The following is a 17,475-nucleotide window of genomic DNA, read 5'->3' as shown; positions in this document are numbered from 1 at the left end:
CTGATATTTAAATTTTTCAGGTGTGAATATGTAACATAAGGTTAAGAGCAAAATTTGACTTTGTTTTAAAAAACAATTTAGCAGCACACAAGAACAATGCTCAAATATGGATGTTGATAACAATATTGCTGAGTTTTTTTTAATCAGACTATTAGAATTACAAAATTTGTAACCCTTAACAAAAAAAAAAAAAAAAATTATTGTCTTATTTGTCTCAGCTCTATTGGAGCACTTCTTTACTTTCTCGTATATACGAAGTATAGAGAAAGTATTGTAATCGTGCAAAAAAAAAATCGAGATTTTTGCAAATCGCGACGTTTTACACTTCCCTGAGTCGGAAAAAAACATAGTTTTGCAATCTTGTCCGTATGTCTGTGTGTGTGTGTATGTGTGTGTGTGTGTGTGTAAACACGATAACTTGAGTACCGTTACAGCTAGGTTGATGAAATTTCATATATAAGTATTATATCAAAATCGTAGATCCGTATCAACTTTTGAGCGATTTCCGATAACCAGAAGTGGAACTTTTTCTACTTTGAATTTTTCAAAAGCCTATAACTTGGGTACTATTTCAGATAGATAAATGAAATTTCACATGTAAGTAAAAGATCTAATTTTCTGCTTTCTGTCAAATTTTGAGTAATTTCCGTTGACCGGAAGTAGTAATTGTGAGGGTTTTTTGCTTAACTTTACATGTCAAGTTATAGTAAACACATATTCATGGGGATAAAAATATATTTACAGAAAAAAAAACGAATGTATTTTTTATGTGCGCCTTGGTGTCATTTGTTGATAGAGACTGTCGCAATTAAAGTTCCTTTTAGGGATCGGGGCTTCAGGTGGGGCTTCACCCCTACTCCCAAAACAAAATAGAATTGATATAGAAAATATACTTCAAATAAAACAGTAAGACTAGGTTTTGATCCAACTTTTTATTTTATTCCATTATTTCCATTAACATAAAGAGAAAGCAGTAGAAAAGGTCCAAAGGCTTAACTAATGCAGTGGTCAGCACACCTTTTAAGAGGCATTTTTATAAATTACATGTGCTATGTAAATATGTAGGGAGCAACAGGCAAGGGCAGATTACCTGAACAATTAATGCGATTAAGACACTTGAGAGTTATATGTTCTTTCTGTTAACTTAAATTTAGAAACTTTTAATGTGTTTTAGTTTTTTGTTAAGTAAATTAGTCTTCCTGTCAAGTTGTACACATGTAAGTTTATGTTGCATCTGTATGATGTTTTAACTTTTACATTAGACCAGGGGTCTCCAAACTACGGCCTGCGGGCCGGATGCGGCCCGCGAAGTCCTCTCATCCGGCCCGCGGAGATCTTTTCATCCACGAAGAAATCATTTGTTAGTGATGGTTAAGGAACTTTGCCCAGAATAATCAAAGACATGTCTTGGAAAAATTGGCCCCCGAACTGAAATTTGATAGTTAATGCGGCCCTCGGACTGAAAAGTTTGGAAACCCCTGCTTTAGACAAGGGACAGCATAATTGTAACAGGGGAAGTCACTTGTCTATAAAAAAAATGAATTCAGTTATTAAATGACCTAATAATATTTCATAATATAAAAATTATTTGAATTTTTTTTTAATTACAGTAATATTTATTCACAATACTAATTCAAATTTGGCAATTTAGTAGGCCCTAATTCCAAAATGAGTCTCATTTACTTTTTCAAAAAGCCTCTTACAACTTCAGGTCTCTGACCTCTGACCTAATGGAATGACAGATTGAAAGTGACAGACACAACAATACAATCCAATACTGGTTTCATTTGATAAAGAGCAGAGAATATTTTCTTGACTAAATAAAATCAATCAACACACTAGTTCTAATTAATTATCTTACAATTGTAGAGCAGACATGTTTTGTAATTTAAAGCTTGCAACCATCTTAAAATACACAAAATCCAATTACTACAACATTGTTTTAAATTTCATTATTTCAACCTTAACATTACAGTGTAGAAATTTCCCATATCAATGGATCTCAAACTTCTTTAGCATAGCCTGAGCTCTTTATCTATCCTCAATAACTATTTTATATATTTCGCTATTTTGTTAAATAAACATTACTTGAATAAAAATGCTAATAACAAAGAACACCTTATACTGAAAAAAAAAAGAATATTTTTCTTTTTCCATGACAGAAATATGGTTAGTGAGCTCCCCTGGCTATGTAAGTCTCCTTCAATGGGAGACAATATGGGATTATCTTAACTAAAAAGAAAGCAAAGGATACATAATCTGCTATTACAAAAATTACACACAAAAAATACAAACCTGGTTAAAAATTTCCAACTAAAATAAGAGCGTGTGTGTATTGAGATTTACAATAATTTTTTTAAAAGTGTAATAACAGTATAATACTTATAATTTTTTTTTAATAAAATGGTTTGCCAATCAAAAACTTGTTAAAATAAATGAGTACATGCAGAAGTGGTGAAAAAAACATTTTTTACATCAACAGATCTTTGTGGTCTCAGTGAGGGAAAATTGCTTCATTAGTAATTAGTTCATTAAGCAAGCAATTAAAATTTTAAGCAAAATTTACTAAATAGGTTTTTTTGGGTTTTTTTCAGAAGTATTCCACCATATGTTATAAAGAAAATAAACAATGGCTGCTAAATCAGGGAAAAATTTTCTACTCAAGCTAATTTGAAATTTAGAGAGGTAAAATGCAAGAAATGAAGCAAGTATAAAGATAGAACAAACTAGAGGAACCCCTGAGTATACATGGGTTCAAAAACCTCCACTCAGCCATGCAATACTGTGTAATACATTTTTTACTGGTGGGACTACTACACAGCATCAACAAAAGGCCAAAAATACATGCTCTAGCTTTACTGTATTTACACACTCTATTTAAATGGTAAGAAATTAAATTATTTAAAGGCAAAAATTAATATTATTAAATAAATTAATTTTTATACATGACTGGTCTAGTTAAGTTATTTGCCCATTTATAAATAAATTATTCCTTAATCTGAGATCAGCCTTCACTGTCAAAGCAAAAAGTACAGAAACTTGATAGCCAATTAAAAAAGGGTTATTTACATTTTTAAAACTTGCATTAAAAATTTACAAAACATTACACAAATTTTTCTATCGGTTACATATATTAACAAAAATATCTTATTCTGTTTGGCCTCCATTTTAATTTCAACATTTCCTGTTTCAGCTGTTGATACTGATCTCCCTTGTGTACAGGTTATCTCCCTGTATTCTTAAAATACAACCAGCTCACATAGGTAACCTATGATAAAATATCTACCAATCACATGCAAAACGATGCTCTGAAATTATATCTCATAGTCGTGCATTCAAAAATAAACATTTAAGAAGTTAAATAAAATAATAATTTTAAAACCCCTCAACACAGTTTGCCCAAAAGAGTATGTAATGTTTATAAAAAGAGATATGCAATAAAAGGCCAATGTGGCATCACCCATTCAATTTACAAAGACAACATTTTTTTAATAAAGATGCTTTGGTTAAAGGGCTATATTGATCAATAGTTATAAAAGAAAAACATCTTGGCTACCTGGCAACATGCAAACATTAAAAAGATCACATTAAAAATGATTTACACTACTTCCCTTATTACTTTCATGTTACGAAAGCTAAAATATTAGACTTGATGTTAAAAACTTATTAAATGAAGTTGGATTTCGATGATGGAAAACATATTTGGATTGTCTAAAAATAAGAAATAAAACTAATTTCTTACATCTAAAAGCACTATAGATCATGTTATTGACTGCTTTAATTCTTAAGCATTTTTTTTTAGCCAACACCAGTTTTATTCTTTTCCCATGCAAATCATAAACTAAGGGGGAGCACTCTTGTTAAAAAACACCAGAATAGGCACGGAACATTAACATTGGATGGCTATCATCTAGTGCAATATTAACAACAGCTTCCGCAGCAACAAAAAACACTCTGCCAGGCTGCAGCTTCAATGGCTCTGCCAAAGTTTGGCTGGTGGCCTCCCCTTGACCTTTGACAACTATACAAATACTGGCACTTTCAAAGCCTTGAAGTTGAAAGCTAGAAGTTCCTGCAGGCACCTGCAGAAGCCATTTTAAAATAGATATCAGACAACTATAGTTAATGATCTTTACAAACTTTTAGAAGCTTAAAACATTACAGTTCCCATTAAAGTTCCCTTTTGAAAACCTGATGGTCCATGGGACAAAGGAAGTTGAGTTCATATGTTTTGTAACCTCAGCATATGCCCTTTACTCAACGTGAGTTAGGTAACCACCAGAGGTAGGTGGACTCAGGGAAATTCTAATGACTTGAACCTTGATTTGAACTCAAGACTTTCAGGTAAGCAGTCTAGGGCTCTAAAGCTAGGCCACACCAACACACAAAACATATTACAGTGCCAAATGTAAAATTTTGTATCTTAGCAAACAAGCTAAGTTATTCCAAATGTTGCGTAATATTAGTTCATGGAAATCTTTTTTCTTATTTGTGTAATGTTAAAAACAAAATGTCAAAATATTAAGTTATTTATTTGTTCATATTTGTATGTTTAGTAATAGTGTTGTTGCTCATTAATCAAAATGGCATAAATTACATAAGTATTAATTTTGCTGCTGAATAAATTATGCACCCAACAACTACCTTATTACAAGATGTTACTTAAGACCAAAATATGTTTTTAGTAACGGCTAGCCTGAAGGTCTCGAGTTCAGATCTCATTTCAGACTTGTGCCAGTTGGATATCCTTGAGTCCACCCAGCTCTGATGGGTACCTGACTTACATTGAATACGGTAAAGGCAGTTGGGGATTGCACTGAGCACACTATCCTTTCAAATAACGAGGTCAAGAAACACATGAACTGTACTTCATCTGCCCAATGGTTTGCTAGGTATAAGAGAAACTTTACAATGACAAAATATGCAGGGGAACGAAATTTGGCTTAAACAACCTCTGATCTCAATAAACAATTTTTCAAATTGACCTCTCATGCAGGTCAAATTTTAACAGATAACCATGTGGACAACATCATTCAAGTGTTGATGGTTTCTAAATGATTCAGTGTATAATTGACTGACATTAAGCCATAACATATTAATTCTGTAACAAAACTTGAAAGCTATAGCCTTACCTCATACTTGGAGACACCAAAATCTGGGACAGGAGGGTTGAAGATTGTGATATGTATGTTACTGTGGCTTTCAATGCCCAGGAACTTTGTCCTGTTGACTGGCCGACCAGTGTAGTCCAGCATCTCACACAGTGTGTGGACATCAATGTACTTTGGTGTCAGACCAGCCCGCACCACATTGTCAGAACAGGCCATGCACTCCATGCAGTCTGAGAGGAATACATTCACTTTTAATATCATTTTTATCATAACTCAGTGATTTAAGAGATGGATTGGTGTGGTCAGGTGATAGAGCACTTGACTGCTAACCCTTAATTCTCAAGTTCAGATCTCGGTCCAGATTTAAGTCTACAAGAAGTCCTAAATCACGTTAGGGAAAGTAAAAAACGGCTGGGCATAGTGTTGACTACATCATACCTTCATATGCCAAGGCCAAGAATCATTAACTCTACCTCACCTGCCCTATGGATTGTTAGGTCTAAAAGGTGATTAAAATAAAAGCTAGTCCATCCAGCTCTGATGGTACTCGACTCATGTCAGATAAAGTAAAAGCAGAGAAATTTGACCAATCAACCATCATACATTAAACAAAACTTTAGTTCAGTGAAGGAACAAATGTTAATCTTTAATTTTAAATTTTAAATCTGCCCATCAATGTATCATTAGTGTATGTAATAGCAGAGGGGAAAATTTTTTAGGAATTCCAATAGGAGTTCAAAAATAAACACAAAGTTTGTTTAAAACAATTCTGTTTATACTTAAAATTAACATCAGCATTACCAACAAGGGTTGAACACCACCAAGACATAGAGAAATATAGCAAGTCTAAGTTTACCTCCAGATAAATATGCATGAGGAAGATTTGCCTCCAGAAACATAGCCTCTCCTGGCTCAAGGTTGACAATGTTTAGAAAATATATGGCAAAACAGCCTCTGTCTCCAGGGAATTCGCTATCCAGCTTCAGTAGAACATCACCCTCATAAGGCTTGATATTTCCAGAGGATTTCTCTATTGATAGGGAAATAATATGGTATCATTGCTATTGTAAAAATAATAATAAAATGAGAAAAATAAGGGATATTAACTAGTTGTAATTAAAATTATGAAAAAAGAAAATTAAAATTCAATACATCAAATGATTGATTAATACAATATAATAAATATCCTCTAGTTGAAGAATGGATGATGTTTTAATATGATTAGGTATAGACTCTATCTTGATATTAATTTTAAAACTGATTTTAATTCTTTACTCATCAATGTGATGACAGAGTAGTAAGATAACCTCTATATAAAACTAGAATTTAATTAAATAATGAATTTTAACATCATGCAAAACTAAAAACATTTATACATTTCAAAACAAATCAACAGCAGGCCAACTGATGTATTTTAAATATAAAAAATAGATTTACACAAACTATGCAATGAGTTAGTTATTTTTTGTGACTTACTTAGATTTTTCACTTTGTCAACAAGGGCAGTTAAAGCTCTGCTAACAATTTTGCTGTCCCGTTGCATTAAAGCCATAAAGGAATCCTTCATCGCCTCGCGGTGAAGAGGCATGTCCATGGAATGGCTTGCTGTTATCAACTTGCAAGCTTTCTCTCCCACAGCTTCACGAAATTCATCAACACCTACATCAACACAACAGATGAAACATTTACTGTGAATATATACATGTCAATAGGGATTATCTCAAATTAGATTATTTTTTTAAACATTTTTTAAATAAAAGTATTTTATGGCAAAAGTAAAATACAAATTTTTGTGAGATATAAAAGAAAGAAGCTACCTATATGCATTAGATTAACCCTCAGCATATATGTTTAATGCTTGGCTGTTTAATATACACACTAAATTAACAGAGGCATTGGATTAGGATATTGTTTTTTTATTTAAAAAGGACTAACTTTGTAAAAAGTGAGCAACGTCTTTGATTGGCCTAAACCCACACAGTCCAGTAAAAGGTGTCAGCGCTATAGCCATCTCTGGCTTATGGTTAGGGTCTTTGTAGAGATCTGGGTGCGTCTTGTGTAAGAGTTCTGCATGCACCTTAAAGATCCCCACAAAACAAAGAAAATTATTTGATTATCTCCTTAATCACACAAATATAACTTACATTTACCAGCTTTGAAAGTTAAAATAGTTGGTCTGACTGTTGGTATAACTTAGTTCCTACCAAAACCTAGATTTACATGCCTAACTTCAGTGATGTTCCTTGCATTATATTAACAAGAAAAGAACAACAATTTAAGTGAAAAACATTTAAATAATTATTCATTGTTTGACTAAAAAACTAATCATATTAAGTAGAGATAACCTTTCTTTAAGGAAACAAAAAAAAAAAAATAGTGCCCCTTTATGTCAAGCCATGCTAAAGGAAAAAAAACAATTTTTTCAAAACTTTCATAAACATTATAACCACACCAAAATAAATTCAACACATGTATCTAACAACTTAATATATTAAAAAATATTTACTCAAGCAATTAACAAAATATACAGTAATTCCATAATATTCATACATACCTTATTTGGGTGTGCTTGAATAGACAAGGATGTTCTTACTGACAGTACTTTAAATAAAAATGGCAGGTTTCCTTTAAAAAATGACCGAACCTCTGGTCCTAACTGATCTGGGTGTTTTTCCACCCACTCCGACAATGGGATTTCCTCTTTTCCAGGAATACTCACAATAGAGGGACCATTTGGGTGTGTGCCCATCCATAGCTGATTTTAAAAAAATATTTAGTAGGGTATTTTATAGTTATGTATATATTTTACTGATAATATTTCAATACTGTGCAGGTGGCCAGGAGATGGTTCAAATCTGCAATGTGGGGGCAGGAAGGCTGTGTGGCTAGTACAAATACTACACAGCAGGCCTATATATATTTCTATACCTAACGATAGAGGAAGATTTTAGGTGCAAAGGCTCAGTTGCTGGCTTTTCTCCAAACTAACAACAGGTTCACACCCAGCCACTGTGATCTTACTTTCATGTAGATTGGATTTTATTTTTTAGATGAATAACAATTAAAATCCATATAGTTATTGTCTCAATAACTGTAATAATATTAATCAATAATTATAAAGCAATCCATTTGATATACAAAAGTGTGGCATTTGTTTTCAATGGGCTAGGATATCAAATGTTTAATATAAGCATCACATTCCATGAAGGGCAAACTGTGTTGTTAATACATGTTCTTTTGACCATACAATGATTCTAACTAGAGAACACAAAATTTCATTTAACACACTAAGTGTCACTGAATTTTTATCTCAAATTTTATATATTTTAAAAATACTTACCTCAGCATAGGTGGTTTCTGGATCAACTTTAAAGGTAGAGTCCACACTTGATTTGAGTCTGGCAACTTCACTATCTTGTCCTATTTTACCCCATGCATATTGCTGGACTGCACATTTTAGCTCAAAAACTGCATTTCAAAATAACAAATCTTGCATTATATTTTTGATACTGCTTCATTTTGGTGCTTTTTTTTTAAACTAAAAGATATAATACAATAACAGCTATTGTTCTATTTCTCAGCATAACTGAATCACTCAAGAAGAACTCTACCAGAACAATAGAATATATTGACTACAAGCAGAATTTTTTTTATTGCAACTAGCTTGTTTAAACATGAATTTAACTATTTGGAAAAGTCAATGTCTCAATGTTTTCCACTAGATATACAAAAGTGGCAAACTTTGTCATTAAGCAATGCCTAGTTGAACCTATTCAAATAACAATTTGCTTTTTTTTTATTAAAAATTTTGCTTAATTCTCGGATCTAGACTAGATTTTAGAATCAGTACTGAGTGAGTAATCCGAACAGTTTTTAAAAAATTTTAAAAATTAAATTACAATGAGGAACAACAATCAATAATATCAATACAATATGAGATGACAGACAGGCGATAAGAACTGACAGTGACAATCACTACTAAGAAGTTCCTAAGAACTGACAATCACGTTGTTAAGAAGTAGATCTAGATTTCTAGATTAGATCATTAGATCTAGACTAGACCTACTAGAGATCTAGATCTAGATTCTACATCCTAGATCTAGACTAGAAATCTAGATTTAGATCTAGATCTAATCTAGATCTAGATTCTAGCTCAGACTCAGTCAAGACTACTCTCCTCAAGTCTTCTGTGTTCAACTTCTGTACTCTGTGGTCAGTGTGGTGAGACACTCACTCACACGGTAAACTGTAAACGATTTTAAAGTTAACGAATAAATAAGTAGATCTAGATATAAGTAAGCTATGTAACTATATTACCTTGAGGAACTGCCATTTATAAATTGATATTAATCGAAATGCATGCACACGTAAACTGGTAAAATAAGCAAAATTTTACTTTGCTAATGTTCAATGTTGCGTTGAAAAGTACCGACAAGACAGGGGAGTTAACGCGATTGATAGATTACGTGCTTTTCTTTTTCGCCTTTAAAACAGCTCAACTTTATTATTATATGACCACAAAGCACTAAATTACTCAGCGATAATTAGGCCTAGATGTTCTAACACTTATATATCCGCTATAAAATGTTCAACACTAGTTACATTGAACATTCACAACAACTTAAGTATGTAGTGTCGGGTGGGTCTTTTTTTTTCTAAATTTTGATTGCTGGAATGTTACATTTTATGTAGAATCTAGTCCTAAGTTAGTAAAATAAACAGAAAAATGTGTTTAATTTACTAAAGTAAAGTAACTAAAGTGTAGATCTATATCTATGTAGATCTAGTTTGTATATGATATGGGCATGCTGATTTGATAAGAAAAAGATATAGCCATGCCATAAATATTATTTGATATATTTAGATGGAAAGGCCCAACTTTGATGGAATATAGATCTATGGCCTGGCCAAGGATAATAAATTGGAACAATCTATTGCCATCAGAATGAGACTAATGTTTTGTAATGATTTGTACCAGAAATATAATAATCAAGAAGACTATGCTCTTTTATATTTCTCAAGGGCCTAAAAACTCCATTACCTTCTTTAAATTTACTAGTAGAGTGTTTAGACCAGCTTTATCAAGTGGTTGCTTTTTTTTTTATGTTGTGAGGTGAGTAGGCCTATACACTAGTATACACTGTAAATTCTATAAACTGTAAATCTTACTAGATCTATGTAAGAAAGCTGGAATTAAAATATCAAGTTAACATTATGTTTTGTCTTTGAATCAAAGTGTGACATTTAACAATGTCACATAAGAAACATAATAAAAATGTATAAATCACTATTCAAGGTAAGTTGTAGGCAATAAATAGGGCCTATCTTTTAAATCTATAGTTTTATGACAGTCTTTGTTGTTATGGTCACATTATGGTGAGATTTGTAATTAATAATAAATTAATAAAAACACAAATAAAGAACTTTGAATATTAATTTAATAACTGAATAATTTTGCCAGTAAATATACTTTTTTTTTCAATTGACCAAATAAAAAGTAATAATAGAGCATTTTGTCTTTTTTTTTTCAAGTATATAAATTCAAAGAACATAGCATAATTTTATTTTCAAATCATTAAAGATTTTAAAATGTCTATTAAATTCAGCTTGCTAAAATTTAGTGGCAAAATTAAAAATGTTCACTAACTTAATGACAATTAAAGGAAAAATAAAATTTTACCCCTTGAGCAATAAAAGGAAATACCAACTCTTGGTTTTATTGCTGTTAAATAGTAGCAATAAACTTGTGTAAACTTTACAAACCCAAAGGTCTGTTTTATACTTCTGTAAAGAGTTCTGCAGGTTATTTATCAGTTAAGTTATTGAAGTAATTATTAATAGGTAATTATCAGTCCATTTAATTTTTAGCATGAAACAATGTAAAAAAAATAATTTTTTATCAAGTAATAACACATTTACATGTAAAGAAGATATAGACTGATTTGCATATTATTACATGAAACAACAATGTAGATTTTAACACATTTAAATTTGTCACAAATTTATAAACAATTTGTATTTTATTTTCAAATAGGTCTACTAAATTACTTAATTTTTTTTTTAATATTATAAACTAATGGGGAACAGTCTTGCTATAAACACCTGAATGGGCACGGAATAATAACATTGGAAGGCTATCATCTAGTGCAATATTAACAACAGCATCTGCAGCAACAAAAAACACTCTGCCTGGCTGCAGCTTCAATGGCTCTGCCAAACTTTGGCTGGTGGCCTCCCCTTGACCTTTGACAACTATACAAATACTGGCACTTTCAAAGCCTTGAAGTTGAAAGCTAGTAGTTCCTGTTGGCGCCTATAAAAATAAATGTTAAATTAATATGCACCCATCTAGAATTTAGAATACTCTATCTAGGCACATCTATCAGAACCTAAAAACATTATTATGGAAGATTTCAGTTTCTAAGTATACTAAATATTACTAAATAACAGTAAAAAAAGCAAAAGAATAGAAAGCTGTTTATTTTTTGCTCATAAAAATGTGGCTTTTACATGAGTGAACAGTGTATCTAAACACTCAATGAATGTAAATGATATATGTTTATTCTTGGTTATATAAAGGCACATGTTTTAAATTTAACATTATGGGCTGAATTTTTTTAAACAATTTAACTTTAATAGTATTTGTAAAATACAACCAATCAAGTACATTTCATTTAAAATTACAGTGCAAACAGAATACAAATTAGATATTTTTATTTGTTTATAAAAGGAAATGTTGCTAATAAAGTGTTCCAGTTAATCCTTTGTTAAGAGATTGATAAAAAAAAAACAACTTACAATTACATCATTGTATAGATCAAAATATTTCTGGTTTCTAAAGATATTCCAACTCATTTAAGCAATATTTTATAAAAACTAAAACAATCATTCAGTGTATTGGCCTACTAAAATACTGATATGATGCTAGGAAATATAAAATGAAGACTTTAAAAATAATATAGTCTCTAGATAGCCATACCTCATATTTAGAGACTCCAAAATCTGGGACAGGAGGATTGAAGATTGTGATATGTATGTTACTGTGGCTTTCAATGCCCTGGAACTTTGTCCTGTTGACTGGCCGACCAGTGTAGTCCAGCATCTCACACAGTGTGTGGACATCAATGTACTTTGGTGTCAGACCAGCCCGCACCACGTTGTCAGAACAGGCCATGCACTCCATGCAGTCTGTCAGGAATACATTCTTGTTTAACTAAAAAAATTGTATCACCACTAAATTACTTCATCTGCCCCATGTGTCTTGGGCATGAAAGGGATTAATTAGAAGAAGAAGACTAAGTTAATATGATATAGCACTTAGAGATGATCCACAAGCACTAAAGTTTCCCTTTCAAACCTGACGGTCTATGGGGCAAGTGAAGTAGAGTTCACTTGTTTCTGTGACCTTGGCATATGAAGAGATAATGTGGAGAGCACTATGCCCAGCCGCCTTTACTTTCCCTAACTAGAGTACTGACTACGCAATACAGAAAAATATGAACTGCCCCACCTGGTCCGATATTGGATTGTCGGGTCAAACTGCTAACCCTAAAGTCTCAAGTTCGAATCCAGGCTCAAGTCTTTGAGTCCTTGAAGCTCTGAAGAATAGCTGGCTGGCAAGTTAGGGAAAGAAAATGTGGCTGGGCATAGTGCTGAGTACACTATCCCATCAAATACTGAGGTCATAGCAACAGGTGAGCTCCACTTCATTTGCCCCATTGACTGCTATGTTTGAAAAGTTAACCTTAGTTTACTTACATGGTCTGATAGAGAACATAAAAAAAAAGAAAAACTAACATTCTTTTCATTTTTTTTTCTTTTCAAAGCTGAGTCATTGAATCATTATAATTATAGTATTTTCTGGAGGAGTGTTGGATTTTAGCATGTGTTTCTTTCAGGCAGTTCCAGCCCCCCCCCCCCCCCCCCCCCACCCCTCATGTTAGATCAATTTCCCCCCAACCACCCCCCCCCCCCCCACCCCCTCTTAACCAGATGGGTCACATCAAACAATCTTCTCCTTTGAGAAGTTTCAAGTGCTCCCCCTTTGAACAAAATGTCTAGAAGAAACCTTATAGAATATGTGTAAGGTAATACAGCATAACTACCTCCAGATAAAAATGCATGAGGAAGATTTGCCTCCAGAAACATAGCCTCTCCTGGCTCAAGGTTGACAATGTTTAGAAAATATATGGCAAAACAGCCTCTGTCTCCAGGGAATTCGCTATCCAGCTTTAGTAGAACATCACCCTCATAAGGCTTGATATTTCCAGAGGATTTCTCTAAAGTAAAAAGAATATAACATCATTGCTTATTTAAAAAGAATAATAAAAGATGAAATTTTGTTATAAAATAAAGATATAATAATTGTAAAGAAACTAGTGCAAACATAAGTTTCTAAACAAAAGCAGATTTTTTTTAAAAGTCACAAAGAAAAAAAAATGTACTAGCATACATTAATATTTTTAAAAGATTCATAATAAAATTATTTGGATTGCTTTCCAATTACTTAATATTATGTTTTCATAACAAGGAGCCTACTTATATCTTTCACTTTGTCCACAAGTGAAGTTAATGCTCTGCTGACAATTTTACTGTCCCGTTGCATCAAAGCCGTAAAAGAATCCTTCATCGCCTCGCGGTGAAGAGGCATGTCCATGGAATGGCTTGCAGTTATCAACTTGCAAGCTTTCTCTCCCACAGCTTCACGAAATTCATCAACACCTACATCAACACAACAAATGAAACATTTACCATTTACTGCAAATAGAGGTTTTTAATGACAACCGTAAATGCAAGCATTCATTCATTGATATATATATATATATATATATATATATATATATATATATATATATATATATATATATATATATATATATATATATATATATATATATATATATATGTTTCCTGTTCTTTAAAAAACATAATTAATAGTTTGTGATGTTTTTATATAATTAAATATAAATTAGTTGCTGAATTAACTTTAACAAGCAAAAAAAAGTTTGTCAATTGTCTTTTATAGTTGTACATAGATGTAAGTTATTGCAACCCTAAATTAGCCTTGATTTAATGAACCTTCATTTCTATTTGTATACTTAAGACTAACTTAGTAAAAAGTGTGCCACTTCTTTGATAGGCCTAAACCCACACAATGCAGTGAAGGGAGTCAATGCTATAGCCATCTCTGGTTTATGATTAGGGTCTTGGAAAAGATCTGGGTGTGTCTTGTGTAAGAGTTCAGCATGCACCTTCACAGTCAACAAAATAACAAACATTATTTAGATATATAAAATATATAACATACATAATAAATATATGAATCCTTCCCCTCCCATGACCAATTCCTGTCGACACCAAAGGTGATAACTGCCTTGCTTTATCTGCTACATAAAAATGTTTTTTGCCAGTTCAATGAATGGTTAATTCAAGTTAAAAGTACATAATGACAATCCTGACAAGTGATGGGGGGTGACACTGACGTAAACAATGCAAACTATACTTTAAAGCTTTTACTGCAAGATTTACAGAGAGAAAAAAATAAAAAAGGGGGGGGGGGGGGGGGGTTACACCATGAGGTGCCGTACCAGATGACAACCGACTTAGCGATGCCACTGTGTAATATATAAGCCTTTGACACTAAATGATAATGGCAACATATTTTTGTTTCTTCCCCATATTGACAATACCAAAAAAAATCCACACAGGATCGACAATTTTTAAAATTATTTTTATGGACTTATCCTATTAACCATTTTTAAAATAAAACCTAAAATCCAGTACATTCACTTTAATTATTAATTGTTCTTTGTAATAAAAATGAATGGGAGATAACCCTAAAGGTTTTATACCCACCTTATTCGGATGTACTTGTAGAGACAATGATGTTCTCACTGAAAGCACCTTAAACAAAAATGGCAGGTTACCCTTGAACAGTGATCGAACCTCTGGCCCTAATTGCTCTGGATGACTGTCTAACCACTCGGACAATAGGATATCTTCTTTTCCTGGTATACTCACCGTTGAAGGATTTTTTGGATGTGTGCCCATCCATAACTGATGTAAAACACAAAGGAGATTTAAATGGTTTAACTACCTTTCTTTTTCGTTCTTAATTCTAGTGTTGGAGGGATTCCTTCGAACACAATTAACTTCTGATTAAGTATTAGAGTCTAGGTAGCAACTTGGTATGCCCATATAGGCCGTTGACTCCGATTTCAGCCTGCTTTTCATTTTGGAACAAATTCTAAGACAGCTGCTGTTTCAGTTTGGAGTTGTCTCCCCTAGATGGGTTGCTCTCCCCAGCTATCGAGCCTCATCTGCCCTGGGTTTAACCATCATTAAGCCAGAAAGGAAACAATTTCACGATGTATCAAAAGTTGGTTGGGAGATGGGCAATATATTCAACACTATTTAAATGCAATCAATAACATGTGTTATGCAAACTCATTTTTTAAATACCTCAGCATATGTAGCTTCTGGGTCAACATTAAAACTTGGGTCCACACTTGATTTGAGTCTGGCAACTTCACTATCTTGTCCTATTTTACCCCATGCGTATTGCTGCACTGCACATTTTAGCTCAAAAACTTTTTTAAAATAGAAAATAGTGCATTATCAGTTATTATTTTAAGCCTAGATCTGTTTGTTTTCTACAATAGGGCTCAGACTTCAAGTAAATTTTAGACGAAAAATTCTAAACACCAGATCTTTAAAGGGTTATTAAAGGGTGTATAAATTGTACGAAATTGAACGGCGTGTCGCACCCCATCTTCTTCATTTATGTCTCTGCTGGTATCTCTAGGCTGTAGTGGCGTCACTGGGTCGGGTGTCACCCCCTCTGCCAACGACGTACTAAAACCACAGTCACTTCCTTGAATGGTGTCACTGTGGCCTTTTTTTTTCCCATTTGTCTGTGAGTACCATGTGAAGCCATTGGTAGAGTTTCTCCCAGGCACCTCTTAGGGGTCGGACCCCCCCCCCCCCTTCCCCCCGAAGAACGTCTACCGCCCCCCCCCCCCCGAATGAAATGGAATTTATATAGAAAATATATACTTCTGGAAAAAAACACTTCTAGGCGTGTCCTTAACAGCAGGATAGGCGTGTCCCACCTATAACAACAGTTGAAAAGGGGCGCTTAAAACTTTCCGCATTGGGAAGACGCACTTAAATTTCCGGGAGCTGATGAGGAGGGGGGGGGGGGGGGAAGACTCTGGTTAAAGTGTATATTATCTATATAACGAATAGCCTATATATTTTTCTATTTCGTCCGCCAGTTTGTGCAGTTTAGTGACATAACTACTTTTGAGCATCAACGGTATCATAGAACTTTTCAAGATCTAATTTTTATTTTAACTTTTTTGCTACTTCGCAAACGATAAAAAAATACAACGATAATCTTTTGTCACAAAACTCGCATGCATATGTTGACGTGTAACGACCTCAGAGCCCACACGTTATCAAAGATGTTGATTCAACATAACGAGGTCTAATTCTATAAACAAAATTACAAACAACATACATTGGCCTACATGTATAAGCTAGTATTTGATTACATTAAGTAGGCTACATTTTATTTTTAGAAAAAGACCTATAGAGAATTTTAATGTTTAGGTTTAACGACCTAGTAAAAAAATAACATTTAAAATTTAAATTAAATAAATATTAAATAAACAGTAATCATTAGAACAGAATTATATAGTTAAATAGTATAGTGATAAGTTCTTCAATACATATTCAACTAGATAGGATACCTAAACAAAATAAAAAAGAATGCAACTTTATTACCCTGAGGAACAGCCATTTTGTCATTCAGTATTATTATTAACCAAAACGCATGCTTAATCAGATTGGTGAAACAATAAACTGCTCTTTACTATGATTGCCTTGACAAGACAAGGGAATTTACACTATGCTGAAGTTGTCTACGGTTTAGAAACTGTAAAATGGGCCTAGTTCTTGCTCTACTATAAAAGATAACTGTTTTATACGTTGGATAACTGTGGACAGGACAGCACACTTAAAAACTCTCACTTATCAAACACCCCCCTCCCCCCAGGGATCCAACTTATCCATCTGCAAAGAATTGAAACATCCAGTCATGGGGTAAGCGGATACTTCCTAAACATTTTAAGCTGAGCACCAAGAGACGAAACTTTACTGTTTTGATATTGGAATGTACATATTTCTATTGTGTCTGTTTTGTTCGTCCCTCCCCTAAGTACAATAAGTACTAGATCGGTCCTGAGGTGACGTGCCCTCTACTAAGGAAACTGCCGCTCTACTTCAAACACCAGGTATATATTATATAGGCAATTCACAACCTAATTAACCTATAATGGGATTCAGAGTAAAATATTGAAAA

The 17,475-nt window shown here is 33.0% G+C and overlaps 2 protein-coding genes across 3 annotated transcripts; both read right to left on the bottom strand.

The window, feature by feature from the left end:
- Positions 1–917: 917 nt before the first annotated feature.
- On the bottom strand, positions 918–17,001 carry LOC131957147 (mannose-6-phosphate isomerase-like). 2 transcript variants are annotated; one of them, XM_059321873.1, is made up of 8 exons: positions 16,899–17,001; positions 8,452–8,579; positions 7,666–7,866; positions 7,047–7,188; positions 6,588–6,770; positions 5,968–6,141; positions 5,133–5,341; positions 918–4,082 (listed from the first exon to the last, which is right to left on the bottom strand). In XM_059321873.1, exons 1-8 carry the CDS (start codon positions 16,912–16,914, stop codon positions 3,861–3,863), a joined length of 1,275 nt encoding a protein of 424 aa, XP_059177856.1. In that variant the 5' UTR covers positions 16,915–17,001; the 3' UTR covers positions 918–3,860. The 2 variants fall into 2 exon arrangements, with proteins under 2 accessions (XP_059177856.1, XP_059177855.1); XM_059321872.1 differs by lacking the exon at positions 16,899–17,001 and adding an exon at positions 9,429–9,550.
- LOC131957148 (mannose-6-phosphate isomerase) lies at positions 10,602–15,208 on the bottom strand. Its single transcript, XM_059321874.1, has 6 exons — positions 14,967–15,208; positions 14,221–14,362; positions 13,650–13,832; positions 13,217–13,390; positions 12,091–12,299; positions 10,602–11,424 (listed from the first exon to the last, which is right to left on the bottom strand). Exons 1-6 carry the CDS (start codon positions 15,159–15,161, stop codon positions 11,185–11,187), a joined length of 1,143 nt encoding a protein of 380 aa, XP_059177857.1. The 5' UTR covers positions 15,162–15,208; the 3' UTR covers positions 10,602–11,184.
- Positions 17,002–17,475: the final 474 nt, after the last annotated feature.

Source organism: Physella acuta, unplaced genomic scaffold (genome assembly GCF_028476545.2).
Source record: "Physella acuta isolate Inbredline_101_S28 unplaced genomic scaffold, ASM2847654v3 ptg001214l, whole genome shotgun sequence".
Lineage (NCBI taxonomy): Eukaryota > Metazoa > Mollusca > Gastropoda > Physidae > Physella > Physella acuta.
The sequence above is the reverse complement of the archived record's forward strand: the minus strand, read 5'-3'. Positions and strand labels throughout refer to the sequence as shown.

Coding starts and splice junctions, on each gene's coding strand:
- LOC131957148 (XM_059321874.1), bottom strand. CDS start 15,161: ATGGGCACACATCCAAAAAATCCTTCAACGGTGAGTATACCAGGAAAA. Junction 14,363..14,966: donor TACAAGTACATCCGAATAAG/GTGGGTATAAAA, acceptor TTGACTGTGAAG/GTGCATGCTGAACTCTTACA. Junction 11,425..12,090: donor TTGGAGTCTCTAAATATGAG/GTATGGCTATCT, acceptor TTATTTTTATAG/GCGCCAACAGGAACTACTAG.
- LOC131957147 (XM_059321873.1), bottom strand. Junction 7,189..7,665: donor TTCAAGCACACCCAAATAAG/GTATGTATGAAT, acceptor GGGATCTTTAAG/GTGCATGCAGAACTCTTACA. Junction 4,083..5,132: donor TTGGTGTCTCCAAGTATGAG/GTAAGGCTATAG, acceptor TGGCTTCTGCAG/GTGCCTGCAGGAACTTCTAG.